The sequence below is a fragment of the Dendrobates tinctorius genome, unplaced genomic scaffold (assembly GCF_039654945.1).
Source record: "Dendrobates tinctorius isolate UK_male_01 unplaced genomic scaffold, ASM3965494v1 ptg000031l, whole genome shotgun sequence".
In the NCBI taxonomy this organism is placed as follows: domain Eukaryota; kingdom Metazoa; phylum Chordata; class Amphibia; order Anura; family Dendrobatidae; genus Dendrobates; species Dendrobates tinctorius.
This window is the reverse complement of record NW_027361699.1, coordinates 19,719,149-19,743,655: the sequence shown is the minus strand read 5'-3', so window position 1 is coordinate 19,743,655 and position 24,507 is coordinate 19,719,149. Positions and strand designations below refer to the sequence as shown.

The following is a 24,507-nucleotide window of genomic DNA, read 5'->3' as shown; positions in this document are numbered from 1 at the left end:
ATGCGCTGGGATTCTCAAGGGACATCAGGGGGCAAACGATGCGGTCACTGACACAGCTGCTTTCCCTACCATGAAAAGAAGCGTCATCTGTTTCAGAGACTGGACCCTGCTGGGTCATCTCTTCTCCTTAGAGTCAGCAAGGGAGCGCACTGTCACTGTGCATTCAAAGGAATATAGCACAGAAAACTTATACTGAGTATGCATCAGAATTTACGTACGACGTATTATCAGATGAGCAGGACTAGCCGAGCCTCCAAAACAGACATCATTGATTTCAGAGGGCGCAGAGGCTGTGGCACTGTCCGCAGAGTCTGCCCCCTGATGACAGCTCATTGGAGTATCCCAGCATGCACTGGTGAATCTCAAACAAAATGTCATGGGACGTTAAAAAAGGAGAAGTCAGGTTGTAGAGGTTACGTTAGGGAATTTTTAATTGAAGTGTATTAGATTATTACACTGAATAGACATACATTTAATATGAAATTCACCTTTGGTTTTGGACCGTCCCTTTAAGTTCAGCCGATTGGTTCAGCCCTCCGTAGCAGCGCCAGTTTCTCATGTGGCTCCTTGGGAAAATTGATTGCCCATCCCTGGTCTAGACGAATTGGGATGTGATAAACTTAAAAGCATACATACTATCACTACCATGAAATAGCTTTATGGCTGTGATTATCAATTCCATTTTGAAGGAATGGTATTTTATCCATCGGTTCAGGTTCTTACAGTTGATGGTTCTAAATGAACGGTTGTTTTCAATTAAAACTCCTTAATTTTTCTGAAAAATCAAACACCTGTTTGTTTATCAAGCACAATACCTTGGATCCTGAAGAGGGACCTCAGAACATAAAACCTGACTCCCTCTTACTCCTGGATTCCCACTTCCTTCTCTCCCCCGGAGGACATACTCCATTAAATCTTTTCCCCCAAAAAGAACCCTTTCTTGCCTCTGCTGTGAAAAACCCAGGAAATCCTTTTATCTCCAGCTTTTTATAAAACCTTGTCCAACTTCTTACCAAACATGAATTGGCCATCAGACAGGCTAGATCACAGCAGGTTTTTTTTTTTTTTTTTTTTTTTTTTTTTTTTTTTTTTTTACACAGAGGTCTCCTGGACAGGTTTTAAAGGGAACCTGTCACCCCCCCCAGGGTGTTTCTTTTCAGTTAAAGAGCCACCTTCATCAGCACTATGGCTGCATTCTGTGAAGGTGGCTTTTCTTTTTCTGACCCCTAGTAACACGGAAATATCGACTTATAACTAGCTCCTCATACCTGTTATATGTCCCATAGGTATGTTGTGTCCCCCTGTATCAGCCACCTACCATCTGTCCATCATGCATGTCCGGTGTCTCGGTGCCGCCCACCATCTGTCCATCATGATGCATCTGTGCGTCGCTGCATCCTCCTGTTTTGAATGCCTGCGCTGTGACAAGAGTTCTCGGCATGCGTAGTGCGCGCTGCCCGAGATCTGACACCAGGCTATTGCGCCTGCATGTTGTGGAGGCCCCAGCCCCGCAGTATGAATACATCATAACACACTGCAGGGAGGGATCCTGGGGCCTCCACAACATGCAGGCGCAATAGCCTGATGTCGGTTCTCGGGCAGCGCGCACTGCGCATGCCCGAGAACTCTTGTCACAGCGCAGGTGCCAGCATACAAACCAGGAGGAGGCTTTTCAAAAGGCAAAAAGTTTTAGGGATGGAAAGAAAAGTGTACATATTTAAAGGGCAAATATGACGCAAGAGAGGCTGGTTGGGTTGGCAACAATTTCGATAGAATCTGTAGTTGCTAAACAAATTAATCTCGGTGACTTAGTGTCATCCTTTTCAAAAAAAAAAAAAAAGGCAAGGAAGCAAAAAATTTAATTACCTATGTTCGTTTATGTTTTGTGTTATTGATTACTTTGGATATATTTGTCCTATACAGCTTCTCAGAAGATTAGAGTTAGGAGAGAGTTAATCATTGTTGTTGTGGTTTATTTTGCTCCTAAATTTATATCCCAAGTTTTCATCTACTGCCAAGAATAGTAGGGGCGCAACAAAATAGTTTCGCCTAGGGCACCGTAATCTATCGGGCCGGCCGTGTGGGCGGCGTCGAGACACCGGACAGGCATGATGGATGGATGGTAGGCGGCTGATACAGGGGGACACATTACAGGTATGAGGAGCTAGATATAAAAGTCGATATTTCTGCGTTACTAGGGGTCAGAAACAGAAGAGCCACCTTCACAGAGTGCAGCCTTAGTGCTGCTGAAGGTGACTCTTTAACCGAAAAACGCCCGGGGGGGGGGGGGGGGGGGGGGGGGGGCGCGACAGGTTCCCTTTAAGCCACATGGCCCAGCTAGCTGCATTGGACAAGCCTGTGGACTTGGCAGCTAGTCTTACAGAGTTATCTGCTAAAGATGATTCAGCTCCTTGTAATAATGGAAAGTTAACTAAAATCTCTCGGCGTTTTATTCTTTAGCTGCTCTTCTACTTGTAGCTAAATTAAGTAATGGGAGGTACAGGTTCCGGCAATTGCCGGCTTCAACCCCCCTGCATATCTTAGATATATATCTACTAACACCCCCCCCCCCCCCCCCCCACACTCAAGCGGGTCTTATCACACCAGAGTCCTCAGAGTAGAGCTGACTTGAGGACCATGCCGTTAATCCTATGGACTTTTTCCCATACCTCTGAATCCTTCTTTTCAAAAGGATATCTCCTTTTAGAAGACAAGGGTAAGGCACTAGATTTTTCAGGTCTTTTCTATTTCCTGTCCATAAGGGCCTGGATCTTCCTATTAACAGCAAGAATAAGAACTGAGGCAGCCAACGACAACACGTGTATAGCTTTATCCCTTTTGCAATTGTAAGGATCGTGGTGCTAATGCTCAAAAGTATAACTAGTCATCAATGAAATCAGAAAGAGCAGGCCTCACCAATCCTGTAAAATGTCAAGCCCTTTATTTTTTCAAATCGTCAAGTTACTGGCAGTCATATCAGGAGGCAAGTAGGTGATGTCACCATGCCCAATCGCATGACATCCTCTACTGTTTCTGCAATTTTAAATGTGTGTGAAGACTGCCAGAACAGGGGACATTACAGCAGTGGCGTATCCAGGGGGGGGGCAGCCAGGGCAGTTGCCCCGGGCGCAGGCAGCAGTATCTCCCCCCCCCCCCCCCGGCGGCTGCGTTCTGCCGCTACCAGTCCTGGGAGTCGGCGGTTCTCTGTGTCGGCTGTCAAGCTGACAGCCGACGCAGAGAGGGAGGCCACACCGACTCCCAGGCAGCAATTGTTCTTGGCGTCTATACAGACGCCAGTACAATTGAAGCTCTGACCGCCGGGTCAGAGCGACGTCAGCAGCGTGATCAGGTCATGTGATCACGCTGCTGACGTCGCTCCCGGCGCCCAGAGCGAACGCTGGTGGTAAGTGTGCTCCTCTGTGGAGCTGAAGAACCACCGGAGATGGGGGTTAATGAGCGGAGATGGGGCTTAATGTGGGAATGGGGGTTAATGAGTGGAGATTAATGTGTGGGGGTTAATGAGTGGAGATGGGGGATTAGGAGTGGGGGTACATAATGTGTGGGGGGATTTGGGAGTAGGGACGAGGGGTACTTAATGTGTGTGGGGGAGGATTTGGAGTGGGGATGGTATTTAATGTATGTGGGGAGATTTGAGGACACAAAATGAAGAGTATGTATGAGGAAACAGTATGGGGGATGGGTGCAGACAGTAAGGGGTGCGAACGGGTGAATGCATGTGGACACAGTATGGGGAGTCGGGGATATGTGTGAGCAGACAGTATAGAGAGTGAGGGGGTAAATATATGAGGAGACAGTATGGTGAACAGGAGGGATGTTAGAGGAGACAGTATGAGGAGGGAGGGGAATAGTGTGTGGTGACAGTATATTGCAGATATTTTTATTTAGGGGCATTATAATGACACTTCTATCTTTAAGGGGATCGTGTGGGGATTTGCTGCAGAAGACCGGAGAAGATGGAAGTCTGCAGAGACGGCTGTGGATGAGAAAACTCATCATGGGGTCTGGACAAGAAGAAAAGGAGACAGACTGCAGAGACGACGTCATCTATAAGGTACCTGGATGTAAATATTTGTGATACTGACTAATGTTCCTAACAAATAAAAACATGAGAATTAAAGAGTTTGTCCAGGTTTGTGCCGAGTCTGCAGACATTCTATGTGACTGCAGACTTCTGAATTCTCACAGTGCTCACTGAACGCTGTCAGGATTCTCTCGTGCCGGTAATTTACATACATACGGTCACATGCTGACTAGACATGAGTGGCCTCACTCAATGAAAGTGAACGGAGCGAGGCCGGGCACGTCTAGTCGGAATGTGGCCAGAAGTATATAAATCACATACTTGTGCTGACATGACTGTACATCGGCAAGGGAGAATCCTAAAAGTGTGCATTGCATTCGTTGTGAGATTCAGAAGCTGTAATGTCAGGATTCAGCTCTGCAGGTTCCAGTACTCATCACATGGACACTTCACTCATATGCGATTTTCATAGTTATGGTCCTGTGACAACGAGCTTCTCTTCCTGCTTTCAGTTTTTTACTGAACATTGAGAGCATTAGGGAGAGCAGCTCGTGGGTACATGACTAACTGTGCAAGTCGCATATGGGGGGGGGGGGGTGCCGAACCGAATTCTTGCCCCGGGTGCCAGAAAGCCTAGATACGCCTCTGCATTACAGTATGGGGGGCTTTAGAGAATGCCAGCCAGGACAGAGGACGTCATTACAGGATGGGGACATTATAGTCCTGTTAGATTTTTGTTCCTTAACAGGATGGTGAGTATACTCAGACATTATCTACTATTACATGGTCATTATGTGGGGGTATTTATCCCCCTTTCTGTGGGTTATTCATTTTGGAATAACAGGCTTGTCCAGCAACAATATGGTGATTTTTTTTTTATTTGGCAACCATATGACTACAATTTAGAAGTATTTCATAGAAAGTTATTTTATTGACGAGTTTTTTTGTGCAATTTATATATTACTAGCTGAAGAGCCCAGCGTTGCCCGGGCATAGTAGCCAACTATAGTTATAACAAATAATGATAGATATATCTCCCTAAATGTATAGCCCCGCCCACCCCGCATAGCCATATTAACTATAATATCCCGAGGGCTGGTTTTAGGCAAAGTGGGGCCCTAGGCAAAGTTTTAGGCTGTGTGCCCATGTAGCGATTAAGCATTTTTGCCGTGATTTTCGGCATGAAAACGTTTAAAAATCGTGTACAGAACGCCCCCCCCCCCCCCCCATGCATTCCTATGGCATTCTGCACATGCTGTGCTAATGCTGCGCTTTTTTCCCGCGGTGGAGTCGAATCGCAAAAAAAAAAAAAAAAAAGTGGTTTATATTTACCTTCTGACGTCCCGCGCTGCATTCCCGGCCTCAGCGCTCCGAGTAATGCCTTGCGGCACGGTCTTGTGATGACGTGGTCTCGCGAGATCGCTATAGCAACGCAAGACTACGTCATCACAGGTCTCGCAAGGCATAGGCGGCCTCAATAGTAAAAACCTGGTCACACTTGTCAAACACTGTTTGACGAGTGTGACCAACCTGTCAATCACTTTCCAAGCGATGCTTCAAATCGCTTGAATAACGCACGCGAAAATCGCGGCAAAAATCGCAATCATAATCGCGGTAAAAACCGCGCGATTTCTGGGAAGGAGTCCGGTTTTTAGTGAGCGTTTTAAAACGCTACGTGTGCACATAGCCTAAGCTGCAAAAAACAGAAAAACCCATCCGAGAAATTGCTACAACAATAGGAGTGGCAAAATCTACAGTTTGGTACATCCTGAGAAAGAAAGAACGCACTGGTGAACTCATCAATGCAAAAAGACCTGGGCGCCTACGGAAGACAACAGTGGTGGATGATGGCAGAATAATCTCCATGGTGAAGAGAAACCCCTTCATAACAGTCAACCAAGTGAACAACACTCTCCAGGAGGTAGGCGTATCAATATCCAAATCTACCATAAAGAGAAGACTGCATGAAAGTAAATACAGAGGGTTCACTGCACGGTGCAAGCCACTCATAAGCATCAAGAATAAAAAGGCTAGACTGGACTTTGCTAAAAAACATCTAAAAAAGCCAGCACAGTTCTGGAAGAACATTCTTTGGACAGATGAAGCCAAGATCAACCTCTACCAGAATGATGGAAAGAGAAAAGTATGGCGAAGGCATGGTACAGCTCATGATCCAAAGCATACCACATCTGTAAAACACGGCGGAGGCAGTGTGATGGCTTGGGCATGCATGGCTGCCAGTGGCACTGGGTCACTAGTGTTTATTGATGATGTGACACAGGACAGAAGCAGCCGAATGAATTCTGAGGTATGCAAAGCCATACTGTGTGCTCAGATCCAGCCAAATGCAGCCAAACTGATTGGTGGTCGTTTCATGCTACAGATGGACAATGACCCAAAACATAAAGCCAAAGCAACCCAGGAGTTTATTAAAGCAAAGAAGTGGAATATTCTTGAATGGCCAAGTCAGTCACCTGATCTCAACCCAATTGAGCATGCATTTCACTTGTTAAAGACTAAACTTCAGACAGAAAGGCCCACAAACAAACAGCAACTGAAAACCACCGCAGTGAAGGTCTGGCAGAGCACCAAAAAGGAGGAAACACAGCACCAATTTTAATGTGGATACCCTCAAATGAAAGCTGAAAGTCTGAACTTCAACTGGATCTGAGTTGTTTTGTTAAAAATTCATTGTGGTAATGTTAGACCAAACCAAAACTAGAAATTAGAAAAATGTTGTCTGTCCAAATATATAGGGACCCAACTGTAGCCCCCCAGAATGGTATAATACAGCCCAGCATGTTATATAGCCAGCCCAGCATGGTATAATACAGCCTGTATACCATGTTGAGCTGTATAATAAAACCCAGCATGGTATAATACAGCCCAGCATGGTGTAATACAGCCCAGCATGGTGTAATATGGCCCCCCCCCCCCCCCAGCATGGTATGATACAGCCGAGCATGGTATATAGTCCCCCCAGAGTGGCCCCACAGTCCAGTACTCACACGGATTTAAGAAAAAAAACAAACACTCCTCACCTTCTCCTCATGCCCATGCTGCTGGCTGCACCCGTCTCCTCCTGCTCTGTCTGGCACACAGTGAGCGCGATGGCATCATCGCGCCCCCACTGTGTCAGAGGCAGAGCTGGGAAGGATTGGAGAGGGAGCATCAGCTGACGCTCTCTCCTACATCACTACCTCCTTCAATGCGGCAGGAGTCGGCGCTGGGGGCAGGCGGGCCCCCCTGCCTCACAGGGGCCCATAGCAGCTGTGTGATGTGCCGCTGGCTGGGGCCCCTAGGCAGCTGCCTGGTCTGCCTGCCCCTAAATATCTCACATCATCCCGTCAGCCAGGGCCACCGGACAACTACCACTAATATCCCACATCATCCCATGAGCCTGGGGTCAGAACCAGAGCGCTGAGTGGAACGGTCCTAACTTCCATACCGGGGATCCCTTTAAGAGAAGCCTGGGGTCAGTACCAAAGCACAGAGTGGATTTGCCGTCACTTCCATTCCAGAGATCCCTTTAAGAGAGGCCTGGTATCAGAACCAGAGCGCTGAGAGGATTTGCCCTGACTTCCATACCAATGATCCCTTTAAGAGAAGCCTGGGGTGAGAATCAGAGCGCTGAGGAATTTATCCTAACTTCCATACCGGAGATCCCTTTAAGAGAGGTCTGGGGTCAGTACCAAAGCACAAAGTGGATTTGCCCTCACTTCCGTAGCGGGGATCCCTTTAAGAGAGGCCTGGGGTCAGTATCAGAGCGCTGAGGGATTTGCCCTAACTTCCATACCAATGATCCCTTTAAGAGGGAAGATGTGCGATGGGTATATGGGCAGCGAGGGGGTGATTAATTTCTGTCATGTGCTCTCTGCTCCTTTCTGGGGGGCAGACAATGGCTGGGAGCTTATGTTCCTGGGGATGCTAGATTTCTCCAACCATGTCAGTGTCTGCTGAGGTGTTGTCGAGTGGGAGAACTGTTACTCATAGCAACCAATCACAGCTCAGCATCTTTTAAACAGCTTCGTGATTGGTTGGTGCTATATTATCTATAATAATAAATGCCCTAACCAGCTTCCGGTTGTAACAACTTCCGTCCAGTTGTAACCGGTGACGTCACCACACACACACACACATATTAACCCTCAACACGCCACACCGCCTCAACACACACTCCTCTCACCTCCACTCACTCTTTCACTCCACATACGTTCCTTTCTCTCACTCCGTTTCTCATACTCACACCGTCATCGTCGCTGCCCCGACATCTTCCTCCGCGATCCAGGCGTTCTCCAGGCCGCCGACATGTTCTTGCGGGACGCCATCTTGGATGTCGTGAAATCCCGCGAGATTCAAGATGGCGTCGCCGCAACAATATGTCGCTGCCGCAACAATATGTCGCTGGCGTGGACGACATCGGGATCCAAAAAGATGGCGTCGGCAAAATCTCGCGAGATTACGCCGACGCCATTTTGGATCCCGATGTCGCCCATGCCAGCGACATGTTGTTGCAGCGACGCCATCTTGAATATCGCGGGACTTCACGACATCCAAGATGGCGTCCCGCAAGAATATGTCGCTGGCGTGGGAGACATCGGGATCCAAAATGGCGTCGGCGTAATCTCGCGAGATTTCGCCGACGCCATCTTTTTGGATCCCGATGTCGTCCACGCCAGCGACATGTTGTTGCGGCGACTCCATCTTGAATATCGCGGGATTTCACGAAATCCAAGATGGCGTCCCGCAAGAACATGTCGGCGGCCTGGAGAACGTCTGGATCCTGGATCGCGGCGGCGGAGGAAGATGTCGGGGCAGCGACGATGACGGTGTGAGTATGAGAAACGGAGTGAGAGAAAGGAACGTATGTGGAGTGAAAGAGTGAGTGGACATGAGTGGAGGTGAAAGGTGAGAGGAGTGTGTGTTGAGGCGGTGTGGTGTGTTGAGGGTTAACATGGCAAGAGGTGTTAACGACGTCCGCCGATGCCATCTTGCATTCGTGAAATTGCGTCATTTACCTCACGCCGACTTGCTGTGTGGACGCTTGGCATTGCCTGTACCACCATAACTACTGCTGCCTTGGTCCTATGCCTGTTTACTGCCGGTGTCTAATTACTGGACCAATTTGCCAATACCGCCATAACTACTGCTGCCTTGCTCCTCTGCCGGTGTCTAATTACAGGGCCAATTTGCCTCTACCGCCATAACTACTGCTGCCTTGCTCCTCTGCCGGTGTCTAATTACAGGGCCAATTTGCCTCTACCGCCATAACTACTGCTGCCTTGCTCCTCTGCCGGTGTCTAACTACAGGGCCAATTTACCACTACCACTTCATAACTACTGCTGGGCAATTACAGGGTCAATTAGTATCTGTTTACTCTACAATACTCCAGGACGCCTTCTTCACTGCCAGATAACTGCCAAATAGACTCCTTTACCTGTGCCAACATGAGTCATAACAAAAAGTATGCCAATGCCAGTGAAAGGAAAGCAGCTTTAGCACTACGACAAAAACAACGCCGTGCTAATGAGACTCCTGAGGAAAAACACCATCGCCTTGAGAAGATTAAGGCTTATAAACGCCGTCGCCTCACACACGAATCCCCTAACTCTAAATCCATAAGATTGGCTGAAGAAGCCTCTGCACGCCGTCACCGCCGACAACAGACGGCCTCTTCCTCATCATTATTATTAGACTCACAACAGGATGCTTCCACATCAGCATGTGGAACAATTTACTGCTACACTTCATCCCATATGCCGTTCACTGACATAACTAATCAGCAATCTGTTTCTGCCCTATCAATACCACCATTCAATACCGATGCACAGTATGCCAATGCCAGTGAAAGGAAAGCAGCTTTAGCACTATGACAAAAACAACGCCGTGCTAATGAGACTCCTGAGGAAAAACAGCATCGACTTGACAAGATTAAGGCTTATAAACGCCGTCGTCTCACACACGAATCCCCTAACTCTAAATCTATTACATTGGCTGAAGAAGCCTCTACACGCCATCACCGCCAACAACAGACGGCTTCTTCCTCATCATCTATAATAATAAATGCCCTAACCAGCTTCCGGTTGTAACAACTTCCGTCCAGTTGTAACCGGTGACGTCACCACACGCACATATTAACCCTCAACACACCACACCGCCTCAACACACACTCCTCTCACTCTACATACGTTTCTTTCTCTCACTCCGTTTCTCATACTCACACCGTCATCGTCGCTGCCCCGACATCTTCCTCCGCCGCGATCCTGGATCCAGACATTCTCCAGGCCGCCGACATGTTCTTTCGGCGACGCCATCTTGGATTTCGTGAAATCCTGCGAGATTCAAGATGGCGTCGCCGCAAGAACATGTCGCTGGCGTGGACGACTCGGGATCCAAAAAGATGGCGTCGGCGAAATCTCGCGAGATTATGCCGACGCCATTTTGGATCCCGGTGTCGTCCACGCCGGCGACATGTTCTTGCGGCGACGCCATTTTGGATCGGCGAAATCCCGCGATAGTCAAGATGGCGTCGCCGCAAGAACATGTCGCCGGCGAGGACGACGTCGGGATCCAAAATGGTGTCGGCGAAAACTCGCGAGATTTCGCCGACGCCATTTTGGATCCCGACGTCGTCCACGCCGGCGACATGTTCTTGCGGCGACGCTATCTTGACTATCGCGGGATTTCACGATACTCAAGATGGCGTCGCCGCAAGAACATGTCGCCGGCGTGGACAACGTCTGGATCCAGGATGGCGCCGGCGGAAGAAGATGTCGGGGGATCGTGGAGCAGCGGCGATGACGGCGTGAGTATGAGAGACGGAGTGAGAGAAGGGGTCGTATGTGGAGTGAAAGAGGGAGTGGAGATGGTGAAAGGTGAGAGGAGTGTGTGTGTTGAGGGTTAACATGGCAAGAGGTGTGATGCTATCGCATCCTCCCGATGGGATAGCATCGGGCCATAATCTAGTAGATATATAAAATTGAATGCAAGGCTGTAAGTGTCACTCTGTACGAAGCCTTTATAGACTGCGCAAGCATGACGCACCTGCGAAGTCTGGCACCAGACAGAAGAAGGCATACAGCAGTACAGGGAGTGTGTATGGCACCGGATATCGCGGTACGGGTAGACACTGAATGCGTACTGCGATCTCTGGCGCCATACTTACCTGACCGGGAGGAGCGTTGCCGCGGCGCTTCCCTTCTTGCCGGAGACCAGTGCGCGTCGAATCGCGCATAGCGCTATCCGGCGCCATTTTACTGAAGACACATTTGCAGTGTGTCTTCAGCAATATGGTGCCGGACAGTGCGGTATGGGCATGCGCCTATTCCGGCGCCACACTCCTCCCCCGACCTACGGCAGAACGGGACAGCGCTAGAGTACAAGAAATGAGAGTATAAATGTTTTTTTTTGTGTGTGCAGTTTAGTAGGGGTGATTGTGACCATACACATCAGGATAGGGGGGGGGGGGGGTGTAATGAGAGGTAGAATGCATACCAGGATAAGGTGGTGAGAGGACCATGCATACCAGGATGGGAGACCATATACCAATAAAAATGCTCGCCACCCGGGCGTAGAACGGGTTCAATAGCTTGTATAGATTTAATGAGGGGAGGTAAAAGTTTCCCTACAGGATCTAGAATGCTACAGGAACCTATATATCAAGCCAACACCATGGCCAAATTCTGAACCAGGGGCCATATTAGCTTAGTTATGCTTCTGCTTATAAAAGGGGTGAAGGAAAAAAAGATAGATATATATATATATAAAAAAAAAATCCTTTTGTGCTTCTATTTAATATATTAGGGAAAGTGTTTTGTTCTTGTGTGCTAATCCCGTAGTTCAATAGTTGCAATTCAGACTTTCTCCTGTGCCTCAGCATTTCACTGATGTCATCCTGAGCCAGCCAGATTGAACTGGTCACAAACTTGACAGAAGCTAAATGGGTTTAAAGTTTGCACTCCAGCGGCAATGTGCAATTACACGGGAAAGGAATCAGCAGCGGGGGGGGGGGGGGGGGGGGGGGGACGAGCGTCTCATGGAAGGAGACCGCAGGAAGCCACAATAATTAGTATCAGGGCCCAAAAATTAGAAAAAACACCCAAGAAGGCAAAACAATCAGAGCCATTTCCATTCTTCATGATGGTGAATTAGGGCGGTCAGCTCCCTCTATGCACTTCTGGCAGTTTATCCCCTCCTAATCTAAACATGTACATAGTACACCAGATCAAGAAGCCAGTATGAATATGACAGGAGCATAACAACGCAATCTTTCAGGAAAGATGAGTAAAGAAGTTCCAGCACCTCTGCAATAGGAGAGCCCATAAATACCAGCAGGGAGGTATGGGGACACTACTGGGTGCACGGCCCTCCGGGGAAATGCAGTACAAAACAAAGAGCAGAAACACAGTGTAATCCAGGATAAGTGACGACCAGGTCCACAGGAACAGGCAAAGCAATGGTTAGTGGTCACCAACTCCACCGCCAGCCCATATAAACAACACATCTAGATAAACTGCTAAGAAACCGTGATCTGAGATTTACCATGGAAGGAATATCAACACTTGTTTCTGCAGTCTTCGCAGACCTCATCTTTAAACATTTCAAAATAAGATTCAGGGCAATGTATTAGAACCCTTAATTTTTATAGAAAGTGTAACTAAAGTACCTGAATTTTACATACAAAGAATGACAATACTCAGGTTAATGCAATTTCATTCTGTGCATAACAGATCTCACACTGGCCAATATGATTGCTAGTTACTATGGAGGAGGAAAAAAAAAAAAAATAAAAAATAAAATAAAAAAAGTCAAACATCTTAATTTCTTCAGCATCAATTTTGAAAGTCATGCACAGAAATACACTTAGATGCCTTACCAATAGAGTTGAGCGATACCGTCCGATACTTCAAAGTATCGTATCGGATGGTATCGGCCGATCTTTAAAAAAAGTATCGGTATCGCCGATTCCGATACCGGAAGTCCCATTCAAGTCTATGGGACTTCCGGTATCGGAATAAGAAAAACCCTTTCCTGCCCTTGTACAGCCTCTCTGGGGTCTGTACGGGCCTTTCGGGGGGCTGTGCCGGCCTGCCAGGGGGTCTGTGCAGGCTCCGGGGGGCTGTGCCGGCCTGCCGGTGGTCTGTGCAGGCTCCGGGGGGCTGTGCCGGCCTGCCGGGGGGCTGTGCCGGCCTGCCGGGGGGCTGTGCCGGCCTGCCGGGGGGCTGTGCAGGCTCCGGGGGTCTGTGCAGGCATCGTCCGATGGGACTACAAGTCCCATCGGGCGATGCCTGCTAACATGACAGTGATTGACACATTAGCCAATGATGGGACAGTAGTAGTCCCATCATCCGGCTAATGTGTTAAATGTAAAAAAAAAAAAAAAAAAAATTACATGCTACATACATACAACATGCATACTACATACATGCTACATTCATACTACATAAATACTACATGCAACATACATACTACATATATACTACATGCATGCTACATACATAACACATATATACTACATGCATGCTACATACATACTACATGCATACTACATACATACTACATATATACTACATGCATGCTACATACATACATACTGCATGCTACATACATACTACATGCATGCTACATACATACCACATATATACTACATGCATGCTACATACATACTACATGCTACATACATACTACATATATACTACATGCATGCTACATACATACTACATACATACTACATTAGATTAGATTAGATTAGATTAGATAAACTTTATTGATCCCGGAGGAAATTACAGTATTACAGCAGCAGAACAAAGATCAAGAACATTACAAGAACAATACACACTTTACAAAATAAGTCTATATGGACAGCAGATGCGGATAGACTGGTACTTGTAACTCACCAATTCCCCCCCATACACTTTGAACTTCATTTAGTCTTGGGATGCTTTACACTTATACATTTGTTAAACATCCCCACAGCTGTCGGAACAAACGATTTTCTATATCTTTCCTTTTTACACATTAGTTGGAGTAGACGCTTGCTGAATGTGCTCTTTTGCTTCGCAAACAGTTCATAGAGCGGGTGTGTATTGTTGCTCATTATAGCCTTGCATTTCTTAGTAATTCTATCCTCTAATACCTCCTCGAAAGTCCTGAGTTGTAGACCCACCGCCGCACTAGCCTTCTTGATAAGTTTATTCAGCTTATTCGCGTCAGCTGTGCGCACACTACTACCCCAGCATATAATTGCATCAAAGATTGCACTCGCCACAATGGATTGGTAGAACATTTCAAGCATTTTGCTACACACATTAAACGACCTTAACTTCCTTAGGAAGTAAAGTCTACTCATCCCTTTCTTGCAAACCTTCTCCATATGGCACCTCCAATCAAGCTTGCTGTCCAGGTGAACCCCCAAATATTTGAAATTCTCCACCATCTCCACATCCTGACCATCAATAGTGATAGGTAAGCAATCCTTCATGCACCTTCCATAACTCAACACCAGCTCCCTGGTTTTCTTTACGTTGAGTTCTAAATGGTTAGCCTGGCACCAGTCAACAAAGTCCAAAACCACCCTTCTGTATTCCTCCTCCCCCCGGTCTCTCTCAATACCTCCGACTATCACTGAGTCATCAGAGTACTTCTGAAGGTGACAAAGGTCTGATTTATACTGAAAATCAGCTGTGTATAACGTAAAAAGGAATGGCGACAGCACCGTTCCCTGAGGGGCTCCAACACTACTCCGCACACTATCCGATACGGCCGCCCCCAACCTCACAAACTGTGGCCTGTCCGACAGATAATCAATGATCCAATTCACTAGTCCCTCATCAACCGCCATTTCAACCAGCTTTTTACGTAATAATAGTGGCTGTAAGGTGTTGAATGCACTGGAGAAATCGAAGAACATGGCACGCACAGTGGTTCTATCATTGTCCAAAAAGGAATGTACTGTTTGTAGTAGATACGCTACAGCATCGTCCACCCCCAGACTCTGCCGATACGCAAACTGAAGGGGGTCCGTAAAAGCAGACACCCTCGGACACAAGTAGGCAAGTACAATTCTCTCCAAGGACTTCATCACATGCGATGTTAAGGCCACCGGTCTATAGTCATTATGGGAGCTCGGGAAGGTAGTCTTGGGAACCGGCACCAGGCAAGAAGTCTTCCATAGAACTGGTACTCTCTGTGATTGTAAGCTCCAGTTAAACAGGTGCTGGAAGACAGTGCACAACTGATTCGCACACACTCTGAGGACACGTGGACAGATACCATCAGGCCCTGCTGCTTTACCCATGACCAGCTTACTAAACTGTTCCCTCACATCATTTTCGGAGATCAAGAAAGACTCCGACTTCCTCCCCCCAGTTGATATTGCTCGTCTCTCCCCGGCCCTCTCCTCTGTTGACATGGCACATTTATTGTTGAATCTGTTGAAAAAAACATTCATTTCATTAGCCATGATCAGCCCCCCACCCCCCTGATCTGACCTTGCCTTAAACCCAGTCAAAAGCTTCATTCCAGCCCACACTTCTCTGGAGTTGTTATGTGACAATTTATTTTCCAATTTAATTCTGAATGCTTCACGGGCAATCCTAATTTTCCCCTTTAAGTCTCTCTGAACAATTTTCATTTCCTCCTTGTCCTTCCTTTCATGCATTCCACACAGCAATGGCATAAAGTGAGACTAGGGACTTTTTTTTTTTTAAGTGGCGGAGGAATACAGTGCGGAAGGATACCTACCTTCCGTCATTGGATTCCTGCAGCCCGTAGAGAACGGCAGCATCATCTGATGCTGCAGTTCTCTACCCAAGATCGTCGTGGGACACACTCGTGGACTGCTTCGGATCGTGGGTGAGTATTTTTGTGGTTTGTTATGTTAATATTTATCCCGGAAAAGACAATGGCTTCGGGGAACAATGTGACAAGTATTGGTAAGTATGTTACTCTATGTTATATGTACTGTATGTCTATGTATGTATTGTATGAATGTATTGTATGTATGTAGTATATATGTGGTATGTATGTAGCATGTAGTATGTATGTAGCATGCATGTAGCATGTATGTAGTATATATGTAGTATGTATGTAGCATGTATGTAGCATGTATGTAGTATGTATGTAGCATGTATGTAGCATGCAGTATGTATGTAGTATGTATGTAGTATGTATGTAGCATGCAGTATGTATGTAGTATGTATGTAGCATGCATGTAGCATGTATGTAGTATGTATGTATGTAGCATGCAGTATGTATGTAGCAAGTATGTAGTATGTATGTAGTATATATGTAGTATGTATGTAGCATGCATGTAGTATGTATGTAGCATGCAGCATGTATGTAGCATGTATGTAGCATGCATGTAGCATGTATGTAGTATTTTTTTAACATTTAACACATTAGCCGGATGATGGGACTACTACTGTCCCATCATTGGCTAATGTGTCAATCACTGTCATGGTAGCAGGCATCGCCCGATGGGACTTGTAGTCCCATCGGACGATGCTTGCACAGACCCCCGGACATCAGCACAGCCCCCCCGGCAGGCCGGCACAGCCCCCCGGCAGGCCGGTACAGACCCCCACAGGGTGCACAGACCACCGGCAGGCCGGCACAGCCCCCCGGCAGGCCGGTACAGACCCCGGGCAGTCCACACAGCCCCCCGGCAGGCCGGCACAGCCCCCCGGCAGGCCGGCAGAGACCCCCGGAAGGCCCGAAATGACGGCGCATCATGATGCGCACACACCGCGCATCATGATGACGTCAGGCCGTCAATCAACTGAACTTCCGATTCCGATGCCGAATTCCGATATTGAAAAAATATCGGAAGTCGGTATCGGAATTCCGATACTTGCGGTATCGGAATGCTCAACACTACTTACCAACTAATGAGGTTATTGATGGTTGTCTGAGGAATGTTCTGCCACACTAATTGTACATTGGCAAACAAATCATCAAGATCTGCTGCTGGCAGCTCCCTTTGCAATTGCTTACCAGATTCCAGATGTGCTCAGTGGGAAACAAGTCCAGAAACACTGCAGACCCTGGTAATAGGTTTTTCACTAATCGAGAAACGTGTCCGACATTGTGTTGAGAGATGGCTTCTGGGACACTTGGAGAAATGGTGGTACCAATGGTCCCACCATTAAATCAATGCAATGCCGAGATGTTCTTGCACATGGATGGAAGAATAGAGGGGTCCAGTTAACATGTATAATGCCACTCCACACCATAATCCCAGGGGCAGTACCGATGAAATGTTGCCCCGTAAAGGCATTGCCCATGTAGCTACATCAGTGTTCCATTGACCTCAAGCCACTGGCTTTCAATAACCTTTATGGTGCAGAACAAGACGACAATCAAGATCTATCCTCTTCAGTGATGGAGTACCGCTTTTGTCCAGGATGCAATGATAGCCATGAAGCAATGATTGGTCTAGAGACCACTTGGGCAACACCATTGAGAGGCCGTCACAAGTTAGCATCAAAGTCACCTAGGAGCAGTTTTTCAACAAGAGAACACCACGTGTAAGCAGCCTGCGTGGCTTAGAGAGTCTCTGGACTTGTCTCCCATAAACCACATCTGGGATGTCAATCGGCAATTGCAAATAACTGATAGCATCTTGACAATTTGCATTCCCAAATGCAATCAGCATGGCAAAACATTCCTCAGACAAGCATCAAGAACCAGACTGCCATCATGCCAATGTGTGCAAGTATGTGTACTTGGTGGCACTCAAAGATAAGCAAACATCTCACTTTATTCAGTCATACGTCTCTCGATCCTATGACTTTCCCCATTTCAAACGTTGTGGACATAGCATTGCAGATTTATAAAATAAGTCCATGAATGGACCTCATCCTCAGGACCTGGAGAAGGCGAGCAACAGCTGTAATTACTACTTTATAGTTCTGCACCCTATGGTCACATAGAAAAATAAAGGGGTTGTCTGGTTACAAATTCTTTTAGTTCATTTGGCACTTTACTCCTCCAGAGAGGAGCCTCAGTTTCTCAACTGTACCACGTGGCTCACACTAGACTCCCCAGATCCTACACCATATGAACCAGAAGTCAATAGGAACGTACACAAGTGACCGACATCCAGGCCACATATAGAAGACTGGTATGATTTGGGTAGGTGGATGGTATAGCTGAGAAATGGAATTAACAGAGGCTTGGAAATCAGAATTCTTTTGCCAGTTGCTTAGGTTAACTCCACCACCCTTTGCTGGATGAGCATTACAATCAGATCCTAAACTGGTCAACGCTCACTATCACAGGCAGATTAAGATGAATCAGTGATCAAGTGGGGCACGGTTCCAAACTAGAAAAAAAAAAATACATTTTTTCAGCTACCTGTTGCAAAACATCATAATAACACATCCGTGTCACAAGCAGATCAGACCAGATTCATGGCAGATGTAGCTAGACAAAGACTAGAGGCGTTTCCTCAGATCTCTGCCCTAAAAAAAAAAAACAGTTCTAACACGCACATTCAGCAAAGTGTGACTGAGGTCATCTCACTCTCCAATGGTGTAAGTAGAACGGTCATGAAACAAGGAGGAGATTCGGGAGTCAACTTACAGACTTGATCATCCATCTTTAGGGATCTGGTCAGTCGAATACTCGATGGGACCGTTTGATCAATTAGCTCATCGATGCTCTGAGGGTGGAAAAACAAATATAATGAAAAGAAGTAATGTCACAAAGTTGTACCTGCCTGCGGATGGAGCGGGGCTGCTGTTCTAATATGTGCTAAAGACTACACAACAGCAACCCATCTCATGACAGGTGGAAGCAACACTGAGGAACATTATCTATGGCTTACTAGTAGCCAAAGAGTGAATGGGCACCAACAATGGAACACTCTCGGGTGCAGCTGAAGACAAAGGCTCTGAGACTGGTTCCCAGCTTGGTGGGCACAGATGCTGGCACTCACCTCCATGCCAAGAGTTTGGAGCATCTCCCTCTTCTCCTTGTCTCCAGGGCCAATGTGTCTCTCGGAGAAGTCATCGTGTCTGGGGAAGAGCAGCTCGATCTGCCTCTGTTTGTTGGGGGCTGAGCTGAGAGCTGCGGTGACCCTGCTGCTGCTGCCCCTGGAAGCCCCCTGGATGTGGTGCCAGGCGGCTCTCCTGCTCCCCCCCAGCGCTCGGCACAGCAGCCCCCAGGATCGTGTGCAGCTCTGCATGGTGCCCACTTGCGCGCACTGTGATGGCCGGAGCCTGTGTCCCTGGGATGAGCCAAGCACGGCGCCTCCTGCCACTCGTGGAGAAAGTTGCTGAGTGCACTGCGTGCCGATCACCTGCACATCACTTTGTCCTGATGTACCAGCCGGAGCCGCCACGCCCCCTCGTTATGTCCGGTCCCACCAATCACGTCCCTCAGTGCAGCTGACGTGCGGCCAAGCCCCCGTCTGGGGCGATGAGTGCACGGCTTGCATAACGCCCCACAGGCTTCCCCTCAGCAAACACGGGAGACCGGGGAGGGCCCACTCCCACTCCCACAATAGGACAGAAAGAACAACTCCCCACACGGGGCTCTGCTCCTCCTCAGCTGCTACCTGCAGTCAGTCCTCAGGCATCCGGATTTTACCAAAAGAGAAGTTTTCATGCTACAACTAGAAAATCCTAATAATATGTGTCCTAGAAAGAGGGGCTTGCTCAATCCCAGTGCATCACCCCACAGGCTGGCCCGGAATCCCAACATTAATGGCTAGGGCGACTGCGGCTCTGTTCCCACAACAGGTGCAGTTTTTCTAAGGCTATGCGCCCATGGGTCGCCCTCCCAGGGCTGTGGGGTACTCGGTACCGGGCCGGTGTCAGGGGGATGTGTCACAGCAGCGGTGACCCGGTCCGTGGCCCTGGGCGCCCAAGCAATGGGAAGATGTAGTTAATGGTAGAATAGTTCGTGACGCCACCCGTGGTGTTTGGCAAAGCCAACGCCGCATACAGATCCGCTGGGACTGATGGTATGTGCAGCTTAGATGGTAAAGCTCCCCACAGGTGGAGCTGTAGTCCCAGGGCAGTGTAGATGTAGCTGGCACGGGGATGTAGCAGTGCCGAAAGCGTAGGGAACAGACAAGACACAGCGGTTGTAGTTTCTGTACCTTTATTTAGTATATGCAGTCCAGAGTCCTGATTACAGGTGGTATTGGAGCAGGTTAGCCTGGAAGCAGATCAGGATTCTCTCTCAGCAGAAGGGCTGTGCAGTCTCCTTCCTAGCGCCTTGTGGTGTGAAGCACTCCAGTTACTCTGGAATGCCTCTCTTCGGATGTTCCTAGAACTTTACTTGTATGACAGACAGCTGTAGCCTCTCTCGGGGACTCCTCTCCTGAGTCCTGGCTCTCTATTCAATTGCTGTTGTGTCCCAAGTCTCTGATGGGAGCAGGGCATTTACAGCCTCCTACTCCTCTGGTATCTGTGGCCGGACCGTCAGTATCCGTACCACCGTGGAGACCAGGATCCAGTTCTTGCGCTCTTGCAATGAGGGAGCTCTCCACCCGGAGCTCAACCTCCACTTTCCTCCACACGTCTGCACACATGGACCTCCTTCAACTATCTGACCACTCCTTCCCCTCGGCCCTCAGGCAGCACCCCCTCCCCTTCATCCTGGTTCAGAGTTCCCCCTGCTGGCCTGGAGTGGAACTGTGTTGCATGCATTAGGTTAACTGCTGGAGAGACCCATCACTGCTTCCAAGCCTGGCATTATCCTCCCCTGGAGGAAGGCAAGGCCAGTGTGGCGACCATACCCCTGGGGGCGCCACATTCCCCCCTAGTGCAAGTCAGCACTCCTGGGCTGAACAAAAAACATGAAAAACAACATATATCACGTATAAACAACAATAATTGTACAAGATTTGAAAAAGGTAAAAATGTACAAAAACCAGGAGCTCAAAAATGGTCCCATGATGATAAGTCCAGCATCAATGTCCATGGTCCATTCCTGGCAAATGGTAAACTATTTATAAAGAAAGTTTTTGACCACACACAAGTCCGGTGGTTCAGTGTCCATAAATAAAACTGGTAACTTCAAAAGGGAACTCTTACAGGTTACCTGTAGGCACAAAACTTGAAAAACAGTTACATATTTACATTTCAATAATTTCAACATTTACATTTATTTTGCTATATGCGATATCTAAGGGGTGGTATACCTTGTGTGGTGTGGGTAGACCTGCGTAACTCTAGTGTGGGTAAACTGGGTAGCATTCTCCTATGGACTCTTAGACTCACCATGGGTACAACAGGTTCACCACTGGCAGGGCGAGGTGTTGTGAGTTCATTCTCTGGTTCACCAGTTGTGAGTTTCCCTTCTGGACTCCCTCTGGTGGTGACAGGAGGTGGTGCGGCTGGTTTGATCGGTGGAGATCGGCAACCTGAGAATGAGGATGACGATTGGATCTCAGGATTCTCAGATTGGATTTAAGACAGCCGACGCCCTATTCAGTTGCTGGTGATTCTTTCTGGCTTGTCAGCTCATGGTTTTCAGCTCTGTTCCAGTCATCTAAAGCTAAGTTTTTCTGCTAATGTTCACACTTGATTTTGTTGGTCTGTTCAGTTTTTTGTGTGGTCTGCCAGCCCCGGCTGGGGGCTGAGCTGAATTTCCACTCTTATTTATCAGTATTTTGCCAATTGGCTTTTTGTCCCTTACTAGTTCTGTCTCTTTTTGCTCTGTCTCAGAATATTTCAGAGTGCTGATATAGTGGGAGAAGTCTAGTGACTTCAGGGTTAATTTTGCTATCAGAAGTGTTGGACATTATTTTTGTAGGGTTTTTTGCAGGTTGCAGACAGTGTCTTCCCTTTCCTTTCCTGTCTAGTTAGTTTGGGCCTCATCATTTGCTCAGCCTATTTTCCTGCCTATGTTTGTGCCTTCATCTTGTTTCACAGTCAATTTTGCTATCAGAAGTGTTGGACATTATTTTTGTAGGGTTTTTTGCAGGTTGCAGACAGTGTCTTCCCTTTCCTTTCCTGTCTAGTTAGTTTGGGCCCCATCATTTGCTCAGCCTATTTTCCTGCCTGTGTTTGTGCCTTCATCTTGTTTCACCGTCAATACATGTGTGGGGGCTATCTATTCCTTTGGGGCAGTTAGTTTTCACTTTTCTTGCTTTAGGCTTATGTAGTCCTCCGGCCGTGACGAGGCGTCTAGGTTCATCGTAGGCACACTCCACGGCTACTGCTAGTTGTGTGGTAAGATCAGGGATCTGCAATCTGCATAGTTACCAACCACTCTGGTTTTCTGTGGCTTAGCTTGTTTTGCTTTTTTCTCCTCGGTGACCCATTCATAACAGCAAGGGTTCTCTGGCTCTACTGCTGGTGTGGCATCTGCTACCCGATTCTCCTGATTCTCTTGAGTCACATCTTCCTGTGCTACCACTTGGGGAAACAGCAACACTGGCACCACTATAGCATCATTCACTTTAGTCCAATTCGCAGGGAATTCTCCAAGCACTGTGCTGACCTTCTCTTCTTCCACTATGGGCTGGATGTTATCTGGTTCTTCTATTCTTTCTTTCAACTGGTCAGGACACAACTTCAAATGATCTCTTGATGCCGCTGCTGAGGTCTCTCCTCCATCTTTACTCACAAGGCACACCTTAGTATTATCGAAATTTGAGGGCAGAATGGTATAAGGTTCAGCTTCCCATCGATCATCCAATTTGTGCAATCTTCTCTTCCTTTTCAAGACTTGCTCCCCCGGCGACAAAGGAACGGCAGGTGCATTTTGATTGTAAAGCTTCTCCTGCTTTTGTCTTGTCTGGGTCAAACTCTTCTCCACACATTCTTGAACTCTTTTGTACTGTTGCTGCCTCTCCGTGTCCCAATCAGCATCTGGGGATGCCACTTCAGGTGTCAGGACTCCCATGTCCAAGTCAATAGGCAGCTTACCAGGTCTGGCTCTCATCAGGTATGCTGGAGTACAGTTGGTAGAGTTCACGGGAATATGGTTGTAGAGGTCTACCAGATCTGGCAACTTTTCGGGCCACAGATTTCTCTCCTCCAAGGGCAATGTCTTCAGCAGGTCAATCACTACCTGGTTCATCTTCTCGCACATGCCATTGGTCTGTGGGTGATACGGTGTTGTCCGAATCTTCTTACAACCGTACAGGTTACAGAATTCATGAAACACTTCTGCCTCGAAAGCCGGACCTTGATCAGTAAGCACTCTCTCAGGGTACCCATGTGGTCTACAGAAGTGCAGTTGGAACGCTCTGGCCGCTGTTCTGGCAGTTTGATCTTTGACAGGCACAACCACCAGGAATCTTGAATAGTGGTCCACAATGGTAAGGGCATAGAGGCAACCTGACCGGCTAGGAACCAGCTTCACATGGTCCAGGGCCACCAACTCAAGTGGCTGTTTGGTGATGATGGGTTGCAGACGGGCTCTCTGGCTGTCTCTATCCTTTCTGCACAGGTTACACTGTCCACACTCCCAGCACCACCTCTCGATGGCTTTCCTCGTGCCAGTCCAGTAGAACCTCTCTCGGAGCAAAGTTTCCAACTTCTTCCATCCGAAGTGTCCAGCTCCATTGTGGTATGCTTCCAGGACTATTGATGCATCTCTCTTTGGGACCACCACCTGCCAGACTAGCTCATGAGTGCGGGCATTGATTCTCCTCCGGCATAGCTTCCCTTCATATATGAACAGCCGACCTTCTCCTTCCACAACTGCTGGGTTTCTTCAGGAGCACTCGAACCTGGGCGTGAGTCAGCTTGTAGCAGTAGCTCCTTCACCAGGCGGACTGCAGGGTCATTATCTTGCGCTTCGGCCCAGTCATGTTGGGGCAATGGATTCAGGGTAACCTTCTTCAAGCCAGACCGCCTGTCTCTCACCCCCTGAGCACGCTGGGCCGCCAGTGGTCGGTGGAAGGGAGGCAACTCTATCTCCTCCAGAGCCTCTGGGTCTTCTCCTGCATCTGGCAGATTAGGCATCCTGGATAGCGCATCCGCATTGGCATTCTTGTGCCCTGCTCGGTACTTGATAGTAAACTCGTAGTTAGACAGCCGAGCCATCCACCGCTGCTCCAGGGCACCCAGTTTTTCAGTGTCCAAGTGGGTCAATGAATTGTTGTCCGTGAAGATTGTAAACTTGGCAGAAGCTAGGTAATGCTTGAACCTTTCGGTGACAGCCCAGACTATGGCAAGGAACTCCAGCTTGAAAGAACTGTAATTATCCGGGTTCCTCTCAGTGGGACGCAGCTTCCTGCTGGCGTAGGAGATCACTCTCTCTTTTCCATTCTGTACCTGCGACAGTACTGCTCCTAATCCCATGTTGCTGGCATCCGTGTACAGCACAAAGGGTTTGTCATAATCTGGGTAAGCCAGAACTTCGTCACCGGTGAGGGCCATCTTCAATCTGGTGAAGGACTTCTCCAATTCTTCAGTCCATTCAAACGTGGAATTCTTCTGCTTGCCTTTCTTGGACTGCCCCACCAGAAGGTTTTGTATCGGGGTAGCTATTTCAGTAA

At 47.9% G+C, this 24,507-nt stretch overlaps 1 protein-coding gene across 1 annotated transcript in view; it reads right to left on the bottom strand.

Moving 5' to 3' along the window:
- GLDC (glycine decarboxylase) overlaps positions 1 to 19,354 on the bottom strand; it is a 132,588-nt gene extending 113,234 nt beyond the window's left edge. The window contains exons 1-2 of the mRNA XM_073572234.1: positions 18,982 to 19,354; positions 18,627 to 18,705 (exon numbers count right to left, since the gene is read on the bottom strand). Coding sequence (XP_073428335.1) covers positions 18,627 to 18,705; positions 18,982 to 19,230 — 328 coding nt within the window. The 5' untranslated portion in view covers positions 19,231 to 19,354. The remainder of the gene's footprint in view (positions 1 to 18,626; positions 18,706 to 18,981) is intronic.
- Between the last annotated feature and the right edge of the window lie 5,153 nt (positions 19,355 to 24,507).